Here is a 21,632-nt window from a genome sequence, read left to right on the forward strand (position 1 = left end):
CTTCTTCTTTGAGTTGAGAAAATATCTGTAACAGAAGAAGCTTTCCAGATGTACCAAACCAGGCTTAACTTGCATCAGGCTTCAGACCAAGAAAATGTGTTAAGCTTCTCACCACGGAGTAGCCTCACCACCTCCGCCTACCAGTTTCAACTGAAAGCTTTCAGTGCTGAGGATAAAAAGTACCAGAGGCAACAAAAAGACCACTCCTTTGCAGGCTTCTTTTTTAAAAAGTGCTTTTATTTTTATATTACAAAATAATTTGAGTCAGGCTGCTTTTCTTTTAATACATTCAATCTGCAAGGCAAGTGGAACACTTTATTTATATTCTGATTTATACAAGTCTGTTTTGTAGTAGTAAAATAGTAAATTTTCAGGAACAAGGCCAAAAGCTCCTGGCTTCCATTTCCTACATGATTTTTCCTACCCATTTCAGTTAAGTACTGCAGACAGACAGACCCCTGATGTCTTAAGTAGCTAAATACCACCACCTCCTTAAGACTTTAGTTTCATCTAGTCCTTTGGACCTACTTTCAAACCAACCCAATTCAAAACCTGCATTCAGGTTTTGTGATAAGGGAACAATGAAACATACGTGGCTTTGTCCCAGTCCTTTCCAGGTTGGCACTAGGATATCTATTAATACATTGTAAGGGGAGGGGAAGAGATCCAGAGGACCGTGATAATAAATAGTCTCACAAAGAGGTGGGGGTGTACAAATCCTAAGGCACATATGACACGAGAACACCAAGAGGCGGTACAAAACAGCTTGGCAAAAAATTGATAGGACAACATTTTAGCCAGCTATGAATCCAGCAGTCCTGGTTTGCAGTCCTCTGTCTCAACGACAACAGACCCCATGTTTTTAAGGACTATTTGTAGAGGCCAAGGACTCCTTCAAAATTCGGGAAGAAGGCAGTAGGGTAAAAATAATCAGATTTAGTCCCCTACTGCCTTCTTCATGAGCACATCGGGCAGTAACTGGGTGTAAATGGCTAAGATACCACCATCCAAGTTCTGCAGGATATTCATCTGATCTTTTGTTCCCTAGTGAAGACCTTCAACATTCAGCGTGGGAAGGGGACAGCTTTTTTTTAAAAAAATGACATAGCATAAAGCAGGTAATGCAAGTAAGAAATATAGCAGGAGAGGAAGTTGCTTAGGGCATTGACAAAAACAATATAACAGTCACCATGATTAGGAAAGGAGATCTGGGTCTGTTGAACATAAAATTATTGAATTAAGAGGGAGAACAGAAAATGATAAGGAATCTATAAAGGAAGTGACCAAAACAGGAAATATCAATTTTCATGCAGATGAAAAAGTCACCAAATGCACAGGGAGAGAAACGCACAAGCATTCCAAAGTGCTACAAACCACCAAAATAAGAGTTAAAAAAACCACACACCCAGGAAGGCCAAAGCTAAAAGGGCACAGGCCTTGCTCTAGGTTTTTAGAGTTACAGGCATCTGGAAGCAGCTCTGCAGGGAAACTTTGATTGTGGGCAACAGGAAGGAGGCAGACACAGGCAGCATGTGGTTTCATGACTGGACAAGGGCAGGAAACATCTCCACCAGCCATCTTTCAGTGCAACAGCCTCTCTATCAGGGGACTGCCATTCCAGAATAGAGATGAAGTCAGAGAGGAAGCCTGGGGGGATAAATCAAAAACTTAGAAGGGCCAAAGTTAGGATTTGTTTCTCCAGATCCCAACTGAGGAGCCGCATCTAGATGACCCTGGCTCAGTTCTGCCTAATCCAAATTATAAATTCAGCCAACACCTTTAAAAAAAATCCTTCAGTGTCCTTGCAAAAGGTACTTGGGATGCCTTTGCTGGTTTGAGGCAGAACTTTTGCCCATTTGTAACATCAGAAATTGGTAAAAAAAAAAAAAAGTCTCACCTTTTAAAGTGCAGTCCACAAGATCTTTGGTGGCCCCCAGGGTTCAAAATGTTTTTCAATTTTATATTATTATTATTATTATTATTATTATTATTATTATTATTATTATTAGTATTAGTATTATTAGTATTAGTATTAGTATTATTATTATGCCTTAACATGCCCCTGAATCCCCTCTGGGGGCATGGGGGCAGTTTTGCCATGTTTTTAGACCCCTTGGTCCATTTTAAGCCCAGGAGAGGCCCTTTCTAAATAACAGCAAGTGATTTCTGATTTGCCTCCTGTTGTAAAAAAAGTCTTTCTAAAATATCCAGGGAGTGCAAACATGGTAAAAATGTTCCACACACCCCATAGAAGGCATCTGGGACAAAGGAGATTTTTATTTTGTTTTTGCTTGGGAGTAAACCAGCAATGTATCCCTCCAAGGCCTCCAGAGGGGGGGCAAATTGGACCTATAACATCGAACAATTACCCCCACCCTGGCAAGTCACGATCTCTCAGTCTTAGGGGATAGCAACAGAAACTCCCTGTGAAGAAGCTTGCCAAGAAAAAACCCATTATAGGTTCAAAAGTCCAAAACAACCTGAAGGCATACAACAACAGTATAACAAGAGCCAGAGACTGTTGCAGATGTACATGAGGAACCAGTGTAACACAGCTTTATGTAAAAGCTGGCTTGCCACTTGCAATGTTCCACAGCATAGATAAGGCACACATTTCCAAAACACCCATCTAACCTGGTTACCAGGTCTCTGCCTTACATAGTGGACTGCCTAAACCAAACTGTTACTCATATCTTTCTGCCTCCACCCAACCCTCACCCATACGTACCATCAGGCTTCAACAATGCAGCGTGAAGAGAAACAAAACTGGGATCCACATCTAGCCAACCATAATGGATATGGTAATAATGGCAATGATGATAACTACTGTGATCAGCAGGCAGATGGCAATCATGAACTTCTTCTACAGAGTAACAAAACAGGGAACAGGCAAAGAGATGTTAAGACAGATGGATGGAGGAGCAACCTAAGAACATTTTAGCTCTTGTTCTATTTGTTATTCTTCTGCCAGCCACAGGGAGGAAGAAAAAGGAGCTATGAAAAATAATGAAAGACTTTAGCCTCTGGAAGTCTTGAGCAACACCCCTTCCCCTAGCTTCTGAGGTTAACAAAGTACTGTCTCTCACTGGAACTGCAGTGGCATGAAATGTGTTCCTTTTCCACTATTATTATTATTATTATTATTATTATTATTATTATTATTATTATTATTATTATTATTATTTGTATCCCGCCTCTCCCTGTATTGGATCGAAGCAGGTAACAACAAACATAAGAACAATAAAAATAAAACACAAGCCACAAGTAAAAAACATATCAAATCCAATTCCCTATCTCCCTTCCACCTTAAAATAGTGTTAAAAACAACAATTCCCAATAAAATTCTACCAATAAAGTAGTCAATAAAATCAAGCACAATCACAGTCCGGTGGGAACAGCTATGCAACTGGAGACTGAGCATTCCAAGGAGGTCAATTTGGGAAGGCCTGCTGGAAGAGATCTGTTTTTATTGCCTTCTTAAAGGCCTCCAAAGATGTTATGTGGCGGATCTCTTCCGGCAAGTCATTTCAGACTTTTGGAGTGTAGATTTACAGAATACTCAGTGCTAAACTTGCATGACACAGCTGATGGTAAACACAATACAAACATCTCTTTTCATTCTAAGAAAGAGGCAATCTTAAGCATGTCCAAGCAACTTACTTTGCGAGCTTTCTTCTGATTCTCCTGTGCCTTATGAAGGTGTACCTGCCCTTTTTTTGACGTAGTCCTCTGAATCAAGAATGTTCTTCTCTATCCTGTCAACCATTTCTCCCTACAAGCAGGAAGAGGGAGGGGATGAGGTTCAGGTAAGGAGAAACTTCCAAGGTCAACAGTGGTGGTAGAAGTAAACAGACAACTAACTCCAAAGCAAGAAGAGAAGGGCCAGGGAAAGAAATGAGGGCTAAGAGGCTTCATCATGGGAAAGAAGGAGGTGGCATTGGGGCTACATGGGGCTACTGGGAGTGAAGAGAGACAACAAAATGAAACGAACAGTGATTCAGTGAATATAGAATAGAAGGAAAGCAAAGATTATACACATACAGTAGCTCCATAGGTATCACTTCCTTAAACCCCAATGAGACCACTATGGTAAAAGACCTCTTGTTAATATTAAGTAGACGCTCCTAGGAAATATATGGGAAGTCATTAGGTAAGAACAGTAAATGATGCAAAAGGAAACTGAAGGCTGACAGGACCTGAGGGAGGAAAGAGGGAGAATAAAGAGCTGATAATTTCTCAGCCAGTGAGGAAGTAAGGAGAAGTGATTTTGTATGCAAAAGGTTCCAAGTTAAATTCCTAGCATTTTCAGGTATGTCTGGGAAAACTCCTGTTTGGAAGCCTGATATGCTGTTAATTAGAGTATACAATACTAATTTCGATAGCTTGACCAATGGTCTCACTTAGGTTCTTATGTTCCTACTTTCCCCTTCCTTTTACCCTACTCCCCTTCATACCTGTAGTTCCACTTCTGTGGCCAAGTACATGAACATTTCATGTAGCTCCTGGATGCTGCGCTCAAGTTTAACGATTTCACTGTGCCGCGTTTCAATTTCATTCAGAGCCTGCTTTGTCACTTGTGTGTCCTTCATGATCTGTGTGAACAAAATGCAGGAGACTAAGCATCCATAACCAAGGAACCGTACTACTTCCCTTCTCCAAAGACCCCAGTACTCACATTGGAGACAAACACTTCTGTCTGACCACTCTCCAGCATCTGGTCGAGTTCCTCATCTGACACCATCCTGTTGTCAGCTGAAGGAAAACAGATAATATACCCTCAGCACCAAAGAGGTTTTTCTGCTTTCTTGTCACAGATTTCCTTGCTTTTGGCATAATTACAAAAGCCCTAACAGTATCAGGCCTATCCTGTAATTGGGATCAGAATCCTAAGCTTTGGTGCCTCTAGTTCTGAAGCACTAGTGGAGGGGTAGGCAACCTTTTTGAGCCGGGGGCCGGGTTGCTGTCCCTCAGACAACTGAGGGGCCGAAGCCAAAAAATAAATAATTAAATAAATTTCTTTTAAAATTAATTAAATAAATAAACCGGGACAAATGTAGGACAGAATTTTCTAATGGAGGGCACTTTTTTTAAAAAATGGAGGACACGCAAAATAATTTGCTGATTTTTTAAAAAACGTTAAGATAAACGCATGTTTCTGAGGATTCTATAGACAATTGCCCCACCATGCCCCCTCGCGTGAGAGGCCAAAGGCCTCGGCGGCAGGACCAGGCTGGGGCCGGTCCCAAGGCCTCGCCGGGCCGCAGGTTGCCTACCCCTGCACTAGTGGGTCCATGCTTCCCAAAACAGAATGCAAAGGCTACACTGGAATACTGGAAGAAATACCTGTGTTATTCTGTGATGGCACAATAGTGCCCCCTACTGGTATACTGCATTAATAAAAGCAGGAGAAATGTAGTCAGCTTTTATCTATGTACAGTATATGATCATTCCTTACATATCCCACTTTTCTTTTTTTCCCTCATTTATTTATTTATTTATTTATTTATACTTTAAAATCCAATAAAAAAAGATTAAAGAAGCAGAACAAGTGTACTGTCGGGCATGTCACTCTGTGTTCAACTCCAACATAGAACATCAACAAAACACTACCCTGTATTATAAGGGCAACCAGATATCGTTCTTTTTCAGGACATGTCCTACATTTTAACCTTCTGTCCATACTGATTGTTAGCAATCAGAATTTCTGCAAAAACCCTTCTAATTCGTAAGCATTTTACAAAATTTTACTCCTATATCTATACATTTGTGTTCCCTCTAAAGCAAGATGGAGTGGATTTCATGGCAAAACATGATGCAATTTCTGAGCTTACTCCTATTGAACAGGAATGGGGCATGAGCAGGTTTCTAGGATAAGAACTTAGGCTCCACTCTTGCCACACACTGCATCCACCAATGAGAAAACATACATGGCCTCATAGCCCGAAGAGGCCACAAAAAACAATAGAAAACATACAGGTGGCAATGGAAGCGCAATATACTTTGGCTCTTTTTAGTATGATTTAATCCCCACTAAAATGGAGATGGAGTCTACAGTACAGAAACCATTACCAGAAAATGGTTATGCAGAAGCTCCATATGGCTGGCGTATGTTCCTTGTATCAATCTCAGAATCACAGAAACTCTTGCAGAGTAGTTCAGCAGGGACTCCTTACTGCTAATCTTACTTCCCGTTCAATACTGTCCCTAACTTGTATGTTTTAATTTTTCAAATTCATTTGAAGGATGAAATTGGCAAACTGATGGATCTCTTCTGATACTTATTTCACTAAGAAATGAAGACAAACCATCTTTACTTGCTGCTGGGAGACTAGCAGAATCTGTTCATCAGGAATTTCAACAATGGTTTTATTATGTATGATTTTGGACTGGCTCTGCTATTAAGGAGGGGGGAAAGAACTAGAAAACCTTCCTCTCTGCCTCTGAAATCCTGAGCCAAGCATGTTTCTGCCGCTTACCTTCCAATTCTCCAGGCTTTCAAGGTCATCTTCCTTTAGAGAACAACAGACAGCCTCGATCCATCTCCACAGGAAGATGACTTGGCTAGCATACAAGTAGCTGCACGTCACTAAGGCTTTTTATAAAACTGCACATTCAGAGGTGGAGCAAAAAGGGCTTCCAAGATTTGATAAGAGTGGAGGGGGGAATTTAGGGTCAGCATTGTACCAATTCGTTCACACCAGAAAGTATTTGAAATTTCTGCCAGGGGCCTTGGGGAGGTTTCTTCCTGCTGGGATGCAGCCAATCTTAAAACAACAACTCATTAATTCTAGGGATTTGAGATGTTCTACTGCCAAAAAATTAAAAAATCTTATCTACCTTCTTCTTCTGGGCCTCATGCATTCCTGATTCACACCTCAAACTGTGGTCTTCATGCATCTCAACAGAGCGACAGTTGTTCTTCCCCTACTTTGTTAACCCCACCACTGAAATTTGTTGCAGAAAGGGGAGTATGTAGCATTTCTCTTGCTTGAAAAGCCTTCAAATGGCTTCCTTGCATGTGGAAACCTGGCCAGTGCTCTCCTGATATGTGTTCTCCTTTAAAATTTAGGAATATTAAAGAAAAGCAGGATACAATTATAGTTAGTCCTACGCAATTAATAGCTGTGCTAAGGATCAGTATGGAACACCATTTTATCCAGGTAGTGAGCATCTAATGGCCAGCCTTTTGTCACACAAAAATCTGCCAGTGTATAGAAAATAGGAAGTGTCAAGCAGATACAGCCAGCAAGGATTAGAGAATCTAAGAAAACTTCATTAATCTGGGAACTACTGCAACCATATCAATTAGTTCATACTTCTGTTTCTCACTAGTGTGTGTAGATGAGACAGTAACCTCCCAAAGCCCAGCACAATACTTACAGTAGTTTTTATTTTAAAAAAGAAAAGAGAAGAAAAGTGGAACATAATCTATTTTCTGCTCCATGAAAAATCAGATTTTATGCATGCAAATTAAATTTATTTTGCATATTTTTTTCTATTTCTTCTAGCCATGGAGAGAAGTTATTTAAAAATCAGTGGAAGCTCCAATAGACCTGCACCAGGCACAGCTCACATTTTAAGCTTTCACTCAGAGTATTAGTAATTTATCTTGTTAAAAACACAGATAATAGTGCCAGATGCCATGTATGGTATGAGAGAGGCATAGACCAAATATATCCCAGCTAACATATTGAAACCCAACAACTGGTGTTCCTCTGCACATTCATCCCCAAATAGTAGCAGTGTGGCAATTTTAAAAGATTATGTTGGGACCTGGGGGATTCATCTTAGCCATGATCTCTCTGCCTATTCTATTTCTGGCACAATTCCTCACTAACAAGAAACCATCAGTTTGGTACCCAGTAGCCCCTGGGACTGGTGAGAAGGAAGTGCAGACACTCACTAATCTGCAGTTGCCGCTTGATGCGCTCCAGATTCCGATCCCGGTATTCAGATTGTATGGAGTTGCACTTATTGATAAGATCCAAGAACTGCTGGGACAGGATGCCATGCTGAGATAAAAATGGAAAGAAGGGATTAAGCACACCTCTCCGGCCTCCTTCCTAGCCCCTTATCCAGCTAGTTATTAGGCAGCTTCTCACCTGGGTTCTCTTCATGCGGGTGTTGATGGAGTTTCTGTTCTCATCTTCCTCATCCTTCTTTGGCTCAATTTCTATATTTTATATAAAAAAGAGGGCTATTAACTGAATCGCTCTTCTAGACAGTTGTCTTAACCCCAAACTGCTCCAAACTTCAAAATGAACTGAAAGCCCTTCCACAAGCTGAGAGCAGAGACAAGGAGCTCTGATAGGCAGCCCTTCCACTTTTACTTAATAAGACCACATCCTTCACCCACACTCACTCTTAAGGCGGGTTCGGATGTCTTTTGCCAACTCTTTGATCTCATCACGGAGCTTTTGTAAGTCTTGCTTCATGCCTGGAAAACAAGAGGGACAAAAATTCAGAAGCTGGTACTGGGCTGAAGGAGGATTAGCCTCTTGCTGTGGGTATTTTAAAGGTTTACATTTATGTGTTGCCCACACATGTATGTGTTTCTTTACCGCAACAATGTTCTGCGAGCCATGTGATCATACAATGATGGCTATCTACCCTGCTACCAAGTGACAGGATTTGCCCAATTTGTTGCCAATTCACTGTCAAGTCATAGCACTTCTTTAATAGCTTATACAAAATTAGGTCTGTTCCACCCCATTACCTTGGCCGAAACCTAATCATTTTCCACCTACAATGCTGCAACCTCTCCTCCATGATATCTCAGTTCTCTCACTTTCCCCCTGAAATCCAATGCCCAAATTATTCATCTGCTGTTCTAAACATGTTGATGTCTGACTGCAGATCCTTCTGTCTTCCCAGTTCTTCTTTAAAATATATTTACGGCTTGCCCCATTATCCTTTAACATTATTTGTTACACCTCAACCAGAATGACTTCCACTTCTCCATACTTACCCTCATCTGACTCAAGATATTCTATTTTCTTAGATGACTCCTTCTATTTCCCATGTGGGCCTCCTTTTCTGAATATCCACACAGAATCATATCTCCCCCTTCAAATTATTTTCTAAAATTCACCTTTTTTATAAGGTCTATGTCTTGTCATTCAACTGTGATTCCTACTTTAACCATACTTTAAATTTAGAGTAAGCGTGGTGTAGCGGTTTGAACACTGGATTATGACTCTGGAGAGCAGAGTTCAAATCCTCACTTGGCCACAGAAACCTACTGCGTGATCTTGGGCAAATCACACACTCTTAGTCTCAGAGGATGGCAATGGCAACCGCCTTCTGAGGAAACTTGCCAAGAAAGCTCCATGATATGCTTGCTTAGGGTCACCATAAGTCAGAAATGACTTGAAGGCACACAACAACAATAACAAGAATGTGGAACAGTGCTTGTCCCTATTCGTCCCCCATTATCTTTGGATCTGTGTACATCACTTGTGTAACTTTGTAAGTTGCCATGACACTGATGGCACAAGTATCATCTGGCGCAGTCCATAGTCTGGTCTGAAGGCACATGAGATAGCCAGCTTGCTAAAGCTGGTCGGAGACTGCTCAATACTTGGATGGGGAACTGCATGGGAATTTACACACATCACTTTGATACAATAAACAAATACAAGGGGTCAAAAATAAAATTCTAATGCAATTCTAATTCTGTACATGTCTACATTATGATATTTAAGTATCATTCAACTCTGCCCTAAAATCTCACTTTTCTCCAACCCTTCTCTGTCCATTGCCTTCTGAATATCTTCTGTCCATGTATGCCTTTATATGGTCTCACACTCTGCTGTTTTACCAACCAGCCATCCTCACCACACCAACTTACTATCCTCTGGGAGTGGTGTGGCCAAAATTGTAGTCTGCTTTTTCTCTAGATCTTTCACTTTATTCTCCAGAGTCCTTAAGGCTTCACGAATGCCTCGTGTCTGAAAATGAATAAAACAAGAAGGGTTACATCTGCCTTCTCAATCCTCTAACCTCATTTTGAAGTGCTAAGGATTTTTATTGATACATGAGTAATCTTTACTTCTTCACTCCCAAATTTCTCCCTTTGAGGCTGGCCATTAATTGCATCCCCAAAAAAAGGAGGCAGAGAAGGAAGTACAGTAAACATACTATCTTTCCATTGCCAGTAGCTCCACCACCTGAAGAGATGGGCTTTCTGTCATGCATCTCTTGCTGCTACTAATTAGAAACCACCACCACAGCCAGCCTTCTCATCTATATTGTACATCTGTTTACACAAACAGAAAACATAATCAGTCTGTTCCAGAAGACTCCAGAAGCAATTCGGATGATTTGCCCCCCATGTGTAATCAGCCACTTGTGCAGGCACTACTGACGACATTTCAGTGTAGTGTAGTGAAAATTGTTCATGGGTGGTGAAGTCCACATTTGCCCATGTCTTCTGTGCTGCACTTACAGTTGGCCCTCCACATTTGTGGCTCTGACTTTTGTGGCTTTGATTATTTGTGGCTTTGATTAATATGTTCTCCCTAGGAATCTCTACTTACTCCAGTGCAACTCTACCAAACACTACAGTTGTGCTGGAGAACCTACAAGTTCTTACAGAAAACACTCTCTAGGCATTTGTAGGTCCTCCAGCATGATTCTATTATCAACTTCTGGCAGATGTTGACCACAGAGTTATCCTAGAGAATCCGGAGATTCCTAGAGAGGTGTTCTCTTAGGTAAAAAGAATAGTTTTATTTTATTTGCAGTTTTTCCATATTCATGTGGGTCCTTCACCCTTAACCCGGCGGATATGGGGGGATTACTGTATTATTAAATACAGTTGATCAAAGCCAAAAAAAAAAAAACCCTCTCAAAGAATCTAAAACTGAATAATACATTGAAGCAGCATGTAATCACTAAACAACAAAATTCATAATTTTAATATTATTAAAAACCTGAGAGAGGAGATTTATTTATTTAGTATTTGTATGCTACCTTTCTCCCAGAAGGGATCCAAAGCAGGTCACAGATAAAAAGATTTTAACAAACTACAATAAAATTTAAAACAATCAAAATCATGTGAGAATGGCTTAAAATCACATAAAAATATACAAAAGTCAAAAACACCTACTCCTTAAAAAACTATCCTGATATAATTATATATCAAACACCTGCTTAAATAAAAACATCTTAGGTTGTTGATGAAAAGCAAGCAGGCAGGGGCCAGCCTAGCCTCCTGTGGAAGTGCACTGCAGAGGGTAGGAGCAGCCACCTCATGTCCTTACTAAGCAAACCTGTGATGTTGGTGGGACCAAGAGAAAACCTTCTCCCGAAGTTCTAGCAGGTTCATATGGGGAGATACGGTTCTTCAAATAATCTGGACCTAAGCCGTATAGGGCTTTATAGGTCATGATTAGCACTTTGAATTGTGTCCAGAAATGAACTGGTAGCTAATGAAGTTGTTTAAACAAGGGAGTTATATGCTCCCTATAACTGGCCCCAGTCAGCATTCTGGACCCGCTGAAGTTTCTGAACAGTTTCCAAAAGCATCCCCATGAACAGTATGTGACAGTAGTCCAAACAGGATGTGACCAAGGCATGTGTCACTGCAGCCAGATCTGTTGTCCCAAGAAACAGGCACAGCTGACACACAAATTTTAACTGTGCAAATGCACTCCTGGCCACTGCTGAGACCTGATCATCCAGGCTCAGAGCTGAATCCAGGAGAACACCCAAACTACTTGAAAGATAATAAATAAACTCCATGAGAACATTTCGGGGAGAATATTTGACACTCAAGGCACAAACACAAAAAAGCTCTCTCTATCTGCCTATGCTTTCTACAGCTTTAGATCAGATCAGATAATCACATCATATGTGAGCAGGATAAGAGAATAAGACAAAGGTCAATGAGAAGTTTTTTGGGGAAGAGCAAAAAGAAATCCTATTATACTAGTGGGTGTGCATACACACACTCTCTCTCTCTCACACACACACACCAAAAAGACAACTCCCCAAATGCTCAGAAAAGTGATAGTACCGTCATGAAGAATTCATCAGTGGGATCCGAAAGGTCATTAAATTTCCCTGATCCAGGGCGTGTGACCAGAGCCTCAAGTTCTGCATTTTCACTGTCCGAATCATCATCCTTCTGTAAAAAAGAGATGTGGAAAAAGATCAGATGTGCCTATGCAAGCATGTACAGTTCACATGTGGCCAAGGAACAGAATAGGACACAAAGAAGGCTCTCCCTTTTAAGGCCACCATTATTTATCTACAAACACATCTGTTCTGTTATTTAACTACAGAGAAGTTCTTAAACAACCAATAATGAAGAACAGCAATTCAAAATAATTAAGACCAATGATTTTATTCTGTGCAGAAAGAATATTTTACAGGACTAAGTGGGGGGATTTTTTTTTTAACATTTCAAGGTTGCTCAAAACCCTGACACAACATAAGCTGACCTGGCATCAAGCTAACAGTTCTGTAGAACAGATGGTTTGGCTTTGCACCTGGTAGCTTCACATCCTGGTCTTCCTCCTTGTACTGTGTCAACATACCCCCCCTGCACTTATAAAACATTTTTGGGAATTGTACGCAACATCTTACTATCAAAGGAAGCATGAGAAACTGCCAAAGCGTTGGTGAATCCCAACCAGATTTTCATCTGAACATATGAAAGCTTAGCAGGTAGAGCTGACAACAGCATCAGTGGTGGATAACCAAGTACATTGACCATGTACTGTGAAGCAATTATGCTTACTACAAACCATGATAGTATGAAATGTGTTTTTCAGGTGTATTTAACTGAAAGCTGGTGATAATAATGAGATGTATAACTAAACAAAGTTGTGAACCTACAAGATTTTCTGGCTGAGTTAATTGCCTCGCATTATCCCATGTGGAAGTCAGTTTGGCCATACTGTCTTACTACATTACAAAATGAGATGTCAAGACAATAATTTGTTCACATTTAGTTTCATACAAAATGAAGAGTAAAATCTCCAGTTAGCAAAACTGGGCAATGACATCTCCTTCCTTAGAGGGCCTTCTTCTCTCAGTATGTTATTTCAAGCTATCGTACTATCACATTGAAAACGGAAAGTGATAATACTGTGCACGTGACAGATTTGTGATGAAGACCTCAAACAAAGCAGATAAGGTCTCCTTGGGGTACTAACCTCCTATGTATGTTGGTTGCCTTCCACTTGGTCTCAGATTCCTACTCATGGCCAGAAGGAGAATTTTAGCCCACCTGCTTGCTTTAGAGGATGGCTAAAACATGACTTACAAGTAGGGCTACATACATATGTGTTAAATATATAAAACACAAACAATGCAGCTTTCTAAGAACATTACCTTTCAGTTAAATGTACCTGAAAAGCACATTTAATAATATCATGTTTGGTAGTAAACATAGTTGCTTCAAAGTACATGGTTGATTAAACATCTCAGAAGATGAAAAAAGATGGGGCAATGTTTCTATTAGTGAAGATTGGTGCTTCAGTATTCTGCATCCCTGTCATACTGTGTTATGTAAAATGGTGTGTGTGTGTGTGTGTGTGTGTGTGTGTGTGTGTGTATATATATATATATATATTTCTGTTCTGTCACATATACACCTTCTCCCTAGAAAACTCAGAGTGTAATAACAGACACTCTCCCAGATTTTCTCCAGCTCCAAACACAGGAATAAATATGGAGCTCAGCTGCTAAGCTGTATGGAAAAAGCTTGGAATATGAGATGGCCAAGAAATATGGGCATCCATATTTCTGACCCTGGGATCCACCAGGGACTATGCCACACTTTCCAAATGACAACAGTACTGACCAAAATGTCACATTTTAAAAATAAAACACTTCCGAGTGATTATATCTCTAAAATAAAGTGTGGGGGGCAAACCTTGTTTCTAAAAACTGTACCCTAGAAGTCTACAATTTTGGGAAGAAAAAAATCAGCTGAATCTTTTTGCAACCCTCTGGGAAGTTCTCAGGGTTACAAAAATGGTTAAGGGGCACCTGAGCTTTATATCTCCCATAAACTACCAGTCTCAATCCACAAATCAGTAAAACCCTGAAGTGTACCAGTCCTCCTCCTTAGCTATTATTATTAAATTAGTACCCTAGCTTTTGGCTAAAGTACACATGGTGAATTACATAAAACTAAATAAAATAAATATACTGTCCAAAAGCAGAAAAGAAGCAATGACAGCTAGAAACTAGCAGCACTTTTAAGAGCAGAAATGTGTGTATATAGATATGTGTGAGTGTGTGTGAGATGCATTTTCTGGGTCAAATTTCTCCCGTCACCTTTAAGCAGGATCTACCTGGTAGACACTGGTGGCGAAACACCGCCAGTGTCTACCGTTGGCCAACACAGCGCAGCAAAAAAGAAGCCACCTACAGTGGCTTCTTTTTTGCGGCACTGCAAGCAGGAAGGGACACCGTCATGACATCACTTCTTGCCAGAAATGTCTGGTCGCTTTACCTGGCATCATGGTGGCCTCCGTATAGATGGGAGGCCGCCATGATGCTGGCATCCATACATATGAGGGTTTGGGAACATGCGGTTGCTGCACGCTCCCAAACCGTAAAATCGCTGCTGCCACGCCACAAAGCACCTGTGAACCAGGCCTCAGATTTGAAACCAAATTTTGAGGTTGCCACTCATAGTTAAGAAGGAACTCTTTTACTGTAATTATATTTAGTATTGCCGTTGATGTAAAATAGAACTACAATTAAGCAGGTAGATTCTTGTGAGCATGCACAGTACTGTGACCCCTGGCAATTTCATTAACATGGTTAAAATACTGGGGACATAAATCTTCCAAATCATTGGAATAAGGGTATGACTTTCACTTTAGGTGTAAGAGGTCCCAGATTGAAATTCCAGATGGACCCTATTTTTAAGAGCCACTGTATAGTGGTTTGGGTGTTGGGAGTAGGACTCTGGAAGATCATGGTTCGAATCCCAGCTCAGTCACAGAAACCTACTGGGTGACCTTGGACAAGTCACATGTTCTTAGCTTCAGGGGAAGGCAATGGCAAACCTCTTCTGAATAAATATTGCTAAGAAAACCCTACGAAAGATTTACCTTAGGGTCACCATAGGTCAGAAACAACTAGAATGTACACCACAAGTTCTATGTTATGTTTTTACTACAATCCGCCTGCTGTATGGGTTAATTACTCTAAAAACATTGCTGTTGTAGAACTTTCTCTCCTGGTTTTTTTCAGAATAATTATTCTGACAGTTCATAACCCTTGCCTTTCGAAGCCTCAATATTGTGCCAAGTCAGATCTGAAGTGAAGTTGGGCATGCAGATCATCCCTACAGCTGCACTTCTCAGTCACTCAGTGCAAGATATCCTTGACAGCTTCTGAGTTGGAGTTGAAGAGTAAGAAACTTTTTTGCAATCACATTATACCTGCAAAGGTGAGCACAAGTGGTGGATCATTCTTCAGTTCCATGTTCAACAGGAAGGCTGGAGCTCTTCAGACTTACCAGAGAGAGTGCAATACTTACTACAGCAGCTATACCATGTAGATCCCTGTTTTATCCCAAGCACAAAGCTCAGTTCTGCAATATGCTAACATCTGTTAGTACAATACTTTGCTCACTTACTTATTTAGCAAGAGTGAAGACAGCCCTGCTCTTTGAATTAGAAATATAGTGAGCCCTTGGTATCCACTGTGGTTTGTTTCCAAAATCAAGGTTTGTTTTTTGGAATATTTTCAAGCCGTAGATGGTTAAATCCGTGGATAAGGAATTTGTGGATACAGGGTAATGACTGTACTGTATCAAAAAACAAGAATCAGATAAAAATTCCAGAGAATCAAATGACGCCAGAAGACATCATGAACTGTCACAACACTTGGAAATCTAACTAACTCAACTGCGGCATAAATTTTCAATGGCCAATTTCCTTCCTTTATCTGTCTGCATCTATATAGGTGGTAAGAACATTACTACTATTTAATTAAGGCTTCATGTTGTAGCCTAATAACATTTAACCACAGACGATGATTCAGCCAAATTGGTGAGACTGAACCAGAGTGGCATACAACTGTGCATGGTTCACAGATGTGCCAGCTCCCTACCTACATATGGAAAATGTGATACAACTGACTACTAACTAGAACAGGAAAAGGGAGGGAATTGCAAATATTTTGGACCTCAATGTGTAAAAACTACAGGCAAGTGTAGCTGATACTTGACAGTTCAAGTCAAGGATAACATACTTTCAAATCTGGATTGTCTATTATAATAATAATGGGAAGTGGGAAGACAAAACAAAGTCAGAGAAACTAAAACCTTTGGAAGGTAAAGACTATATGAGCTTCATGTTGACACAAAGCAAATAAGCATATCTGCGGATTAAACAATGTTCACAAGGCAAAACAAAAGCAAAAATCCAGATGTAGCATGAATACAATGTATAAATAATTACTTTTGTAACAAGACATCTGGAAACCTTGTCCAACCTTTATTTGTGGGAGAATCAAATTTGGCCTCTCCATTTCTTTCACAACTAAAATCCATTTCCAAACCCATTGTAAGCAAGTTCTTAACCCAATGTTAGTGACACAAGGAGTTCAGAGCAACATTTATAGGGACTAATCCAGATTAGAAGCATAGAATCATAGAGTTGGGAGAGACCCTAAGGGCCATCCACTCCAACCCCCTGCCATGCAGGAAATCTCAATCAAAGCATCCCCAGCAGATGGCCACCCAGCCTCTGTTTAAAGACCTCCAGAGAAGGACACTCCACTACACTCCAAGGGAGTTTGTTCCACTGTCGAATAGCCCTTACTGTCCGGAAGTTCTTCCTAATGTTGAACTGGAATCTCTTTTGCTGTAGCTTGCATCCATTTTCCAGGTCCTAGTCTCTGGAGCAGCAGAAAACAACTTGCTCCCTCCTCAATATGACATCCTTTCAAATAGTTAAACAGGGCTATCATATCACCTCTTAACCTTCTCTTTTCCAGGCTAAACATCCCCAGCTCCTTAAGTCGTTCCTCGTAGGGCATGGCTTCCAGACTTTTCACCATTTTAGTCGCCCTCCTTTGGACATGCTCCAGTTTCTCAATGTCCTTTTTGAATTGTGGCGCCCAGAACTGGACACAATATTCCAGGTGGGGCCTGACCAAAGCAGAATACAGTGGCACTATTACTTCCCTTGATCTAGACACTATACTGTACTTTTATTGCTGCAGCCTAAAATTGCATTGGCCTTGTTAGCTGCTGCGTCACACTGTTGACTCATGTTCAACTTGTGGTCTACTTGGACTCCTAGATCCCTTTCACATGTAGTCTTGTTCAGCCAGGTGTCCCCATCCTATATCTGTGCATTTAGTTTTTCCACCCTTAGTGCAGTACCTTACATTTCTCTGTGGTGAATTTCATTTTATTAGCTTTGGTCCAGCTTTCTAGTCTATTCAGGTCATCTTGAATTTTGATCCTGTCCTCTGGGGTATTAGCTATTCCCCCTAATTTGGTATCATCTGCAAATTTGATAAGTATGCTCCCAATTCTGTCATCCAGGTCATTGATAAAGATGTTGAATAGCACTGGGCCCAGGACAGAGCCCTGTGGGACCCCACTGGTCACTTCTCTCCAGGATGAAAAGGAGCCATTGTTGAGCACTGTTTGGGTTTGGCTGGTCAACCAATTACAAATCCATGTAACAGTTACTTTATTTTTGTAACAATTCTGTGGAGGAAAATTAGTTTGAGACAGTGGTTGATCCAAGGTCACCTGGTGAGGTGTACAGTAGACCTTTCAACACAGGTTTCTCCAGTCAAAGTATGGCACTCTGGATTGAGCCTGGATTGAGAATGATTGAAATCAACAGAATTTAGCCATGGCCTGTTTAAGTTACATTGGTTTCAGTGGGTCTAACTCAACGTACATACAATTGTATCTTGATCCAAAATCTCTACCAAAATAATTAGATTGTTCTGGCAATTGTTGGTTGGTTTTGTTTGGTGTGTGACACCATTATACAGTATGGCTGTAACTAGAAAAATTAACATCTCAGGAACTTCCCCTTTTATTGCCAAAAATCCCCAGGGCTCAAATGTGATCTATCATTGCCTTCCCCTGAGAACATGCGACTTGTAAGAGGTCACCCCTGGGCTTTATGGCTGAGTGGGGAATTGAACCCTAATCTTCAATACCAGGAGACAATAAGTAGAAGACTGGGAGTAAGGCAATGGGAGGCCAGTTTTGTCTGAGGGTAGTTTAATGGGTCCGAGAGAGTCTAGCAGCACTTGTTAGGCTGTCTAATGTGGGTGGTGTAAAGTGTGTAAAAATGCAAATAGTCCCTCGTGTCTAACTGGCATTTATTTTTTCCCCTTGCTCCAGCGACCACCATCATCTATGTGTCCGTTGGCTACAATTGTTTTCTTTTCTTAAGGAAGTAGCTTAAGGACCACCGCTCTGAGTAGCACTAATCTAGAGGAAGAATGGAGTAGATTAAGATCCACTCAGGAAGGCAAATCTGGGAGAGTGTAAATAAATAAGAGGCTACAGCATGTGGCTAACTAGAAGTGCATATGCGCTGCAGAAATCATCCAGTCTGACACGGCTTTAACTACGGTGGAATTCTGGGAATTGTAGCTCTGGTGCCACCATTTTACTGTGTCATTGTATTTAACGGGGCTTGAGCATCCATGGATTTTGTTATCCCCCGGAGTCCTGGAACCAAACCCCAGTGGATAACAAGGGCCCACTGTATTTCTGCAGTGTGGATACGGACAGATCTACACTGTAGAAATAATGCAGTATGACACCACTTTACCTACCATGGCACTATTTGGCAGAGAAGGCTCCAGACCTTGCTAAATGACCCATCCCAGGCTGGAGTCATGCAGGGCGACCAGATGTCCTCACTGCAAAGGAGGACAGGCACCACAAAATGGAGGACCTTTAAGAAACATGGAAGGCAAATAAAAGCTTGAAACACACATATGAATTCATGCTTCTTGGTCATGTTCAAGATGGAGGACATTTTGGAATTCCCCCTGGACAGAAATGTACTGGAAAAGGAGGTTGTCTGGGAGCCACGGCAGTTAAAAGTGGTGTCAAAGTGCGCTATTTCTACAGTGTGGATGATGCTCCCAGAGGTGAAACTCCTCCCTGTTTGCCTTTCGTCGGCAAGCTAAGACGTTTTTATTTAAGCAAGCGTTTAAAACATGAGCACACCATGGTGGGCTTTATATTGCGCATGCGCATTTGTCATGCCTTTTAAATTTTGTGTATTTTTAATGTTTTCAGATGGTTTTAATTTATAAGTACAAGGCGGCATATAAAATATATAAAGCTGGCATAATTTATATGCTGTGTGTCTCCCAGAAGGGACCTGAGGCAGCTCACAGATTAATAATAATAATAATAATAATAATAATGATTTATTTTATTTTAATTTAAATTAATTATTATTATTTTAATCTGTGAGCCGTCTTGGGTCCCTTCTGGGAGAAAGGCGGCATATAAATTAAGAAATACATAAGTGGGATGTAATGGATAAAATGAAAAGGGGCTGAAATGGGGTCATGAGGTACACATTGCAGAAGTAATCCAGTTTGAGACCGCTTTAACTGCCCTGGCTCAGTGCTAGGGGATCCTGGGAGTTGTAGTTTATTGTGGTGCCAGAGCGCTTCTCTGACAGAAGGCACAAAGGTCTCACAGACACTACAGTTCCCAGAATTCCCTAAGCACTGAGCCAGGGCAGTTAAAGCGGTCTCAAACTGGATTATTTCTGCAGTCTGTTTTGGACCTCTCATTAAACAGCGCACTTAAAGCAGTTTCAAACTGGATTATTTCGGTAGTGTGTCAGAACTGAGGAAAAAGAAAAGGGGGTGGAAAGAAGGGCAAGAAAAGCTGTAACGGGGGGAGGGGGGCTATGAGGAGAACAGCCGACGGTGCAAAAAAAAGAGGGAGGGGGAGAAATGAAGGAAGGGCGGGGCCAGGGCGACCGTTGTGGGCGTGGCCAGGCGCGCGGAGATAAAGAGGGTGCGCGCGGGGCTCCTTACCTCTCTGAGCTCGCGCGTCCGGTCCCTCATCTTTTCTTTTTTTTTCTTTGTTCACAACTCGGTCAGGAAGCGGTGCGAGGGAGGAGGGGGGATGAGAATGCCCAGACTGCGCAAGCGCAGAGAACGCTCGCTCGCGCTCCCTCTCGCTGTAGGCTCCTCCCCCTTTCTCGCGCTGAGGCACTTCCCTCTCGCTGTATAGTTATGCAGACCATGTGCCCCCGCCCCGTCCTGCGCATGCGCTTTAGCATTTTCGCCTTTGGCGCGCCCGTTTTTTCCTTATTTCCCCTCAACTCTCGAAAACGAGAGGAGGGGTGACCCGGAAGTGTTAAAACCCATAATAATCCAAAGTTTGTGCTAACGATGTTTATCACGAAAATTATCTCTCCCTCAGTTTCTTCTTTCATATTTCCAAAATGGGTTTAATTTATTTGACAATTAAACAAACAAACAAACACAAAAAAGGGAACCGGAAGTGACGTCAAACCCCCAAATTGGGAAAGTTCACCTCTGCTTCAATAGGGCGGCTACCGGAAGTTGTAAATAAAACAATACCAGTTGATAATAAGCACTGTAGAGCTATTCTGAGTTATAGATTTCTAAGTACCAAAGCACCTACTTAAATTAATCGGGACAAAACAAGTGAAGCTGCAAACTTCCAATGTATTAATTACAATCTTGCAAGAAGGGTGTCTCAGTCAAGTAGGCACACCTGTCCCAAGTTCTACACAATATTTATAAGCCATTTTTCTGCTGCAGTTTTCTTTACCTCAGCTTTCACTGGCTGATATAACAAACTTTTAGAAACTCCCATTATGCGTGCATTTCCCTCAACAATTAGCCCCTGTTAACAAGTGAACAAACAAGTGTCAGAACTGATAGGAATGTGCCCTGTCCAACAAGCTTGCGAATTTTCTCTTTGTGCTTTTTAAAACAAATACATTTTCCCCAGAGGCATAGCTGTGTGAGTCAGGTGGAGCAAAAAACAAGAGTCCTGAGGCACACTGAAATCGGAACACCCCTATTCAGATACAATAATACAGGCTTAATAGAATTAAGGCAGTTTGGTACCATTTTAACTACCTTTGGAGTCCTAGGACTTGTATTTCTGGATTTATATCCAGGCTTTTCCCCAAAATGGGCTTTGAGGTGGCTTACAATAATTTCAAAAGGATACAGCTAAAACATTAATGTGAAGTCAAAGGCTTTCATGGACAGTCATGTCTGACATGACAATTTCATTGTTTATAAGGATATAAAATGCTAATGAAACTAATCTAAACAAATAAGCAAACCATTTTGAAACAAGTACTGAAAATTTACATTCTCTGAAGATGGCAGCCACAGATGCTGGCAAAACGTCCGGAATAAACTCTTCTAGAACATAGCCACATAGCCCAAAAAACCCACAAAAAGCTATAAAATATGAATTGTAAACAAAAATCCATCAGTAGAGGTTATCACACGGGGACAATTGGAAGTGTAAATGGGGTTTATTCCGCAAAAACACACATTCGCAATAAAGGTTTTCACATGACGTTGCGATCAAAAGTGATTAAAGCACCATTAACTTGGGCATAACCAGGCAATAAACAGTAACAAATCATTCACGGGAA

At 41.1% G+C, this 21,632-nt stretch overlaps 2 protein-coding genes across 2 annotated transcripts in view; both read right to left on the reverse strand.

The window, feature by feature from the left end:
* Positions 1-21,632, reverse strand: part of PRSS8 (serine protease 8) — a 687,619-nt gene that overhangs the window by 246,793 nt on the left and 419,194 nt on the right. The window lies entirely within an intron of this gene.
* STX4 (syntaxin 4) lies at positions 229-20,210 on the reverse strand. The gene is given in 12 exon segments (XM_042472894.1): positions 229-1,647; positions 2,729-2,863; positions 3,661-3,717; positions 3,719-3,772; positions 4,455-4,592; positions 4,676-4,752; positions 7,904-8,012; positions 8,103-8,173; positions 8,363-8,437; positions 9,851-9,950; positions 12,020-12,130; positions 20,020-20,210. Coding segments are annotated over 11 exon segments (906 nt in total). The 5' UTR covers positions 20,050-20,210; the 3' UTR covers positions 229-1,647; positions 2,729-2,779.

The sequence above is a fragment of the Sceloporus undulatus genome, chromosome 6, assembly GCF_019175285.1.
Source record: "Sceloporus undulatus isolate JIND9_A2432 ecotype Alabama chromosome 6, SceUnd_v1.1, whole genome shotgun sequence".
In the NCBI taxonomy this organism is placed as follows: Eukaryota; Metazoa; Chordata; class Lepidosauria; order Squamata; family Phrynosomatidae; genus Sceloporus; species Sceloporus undulatus.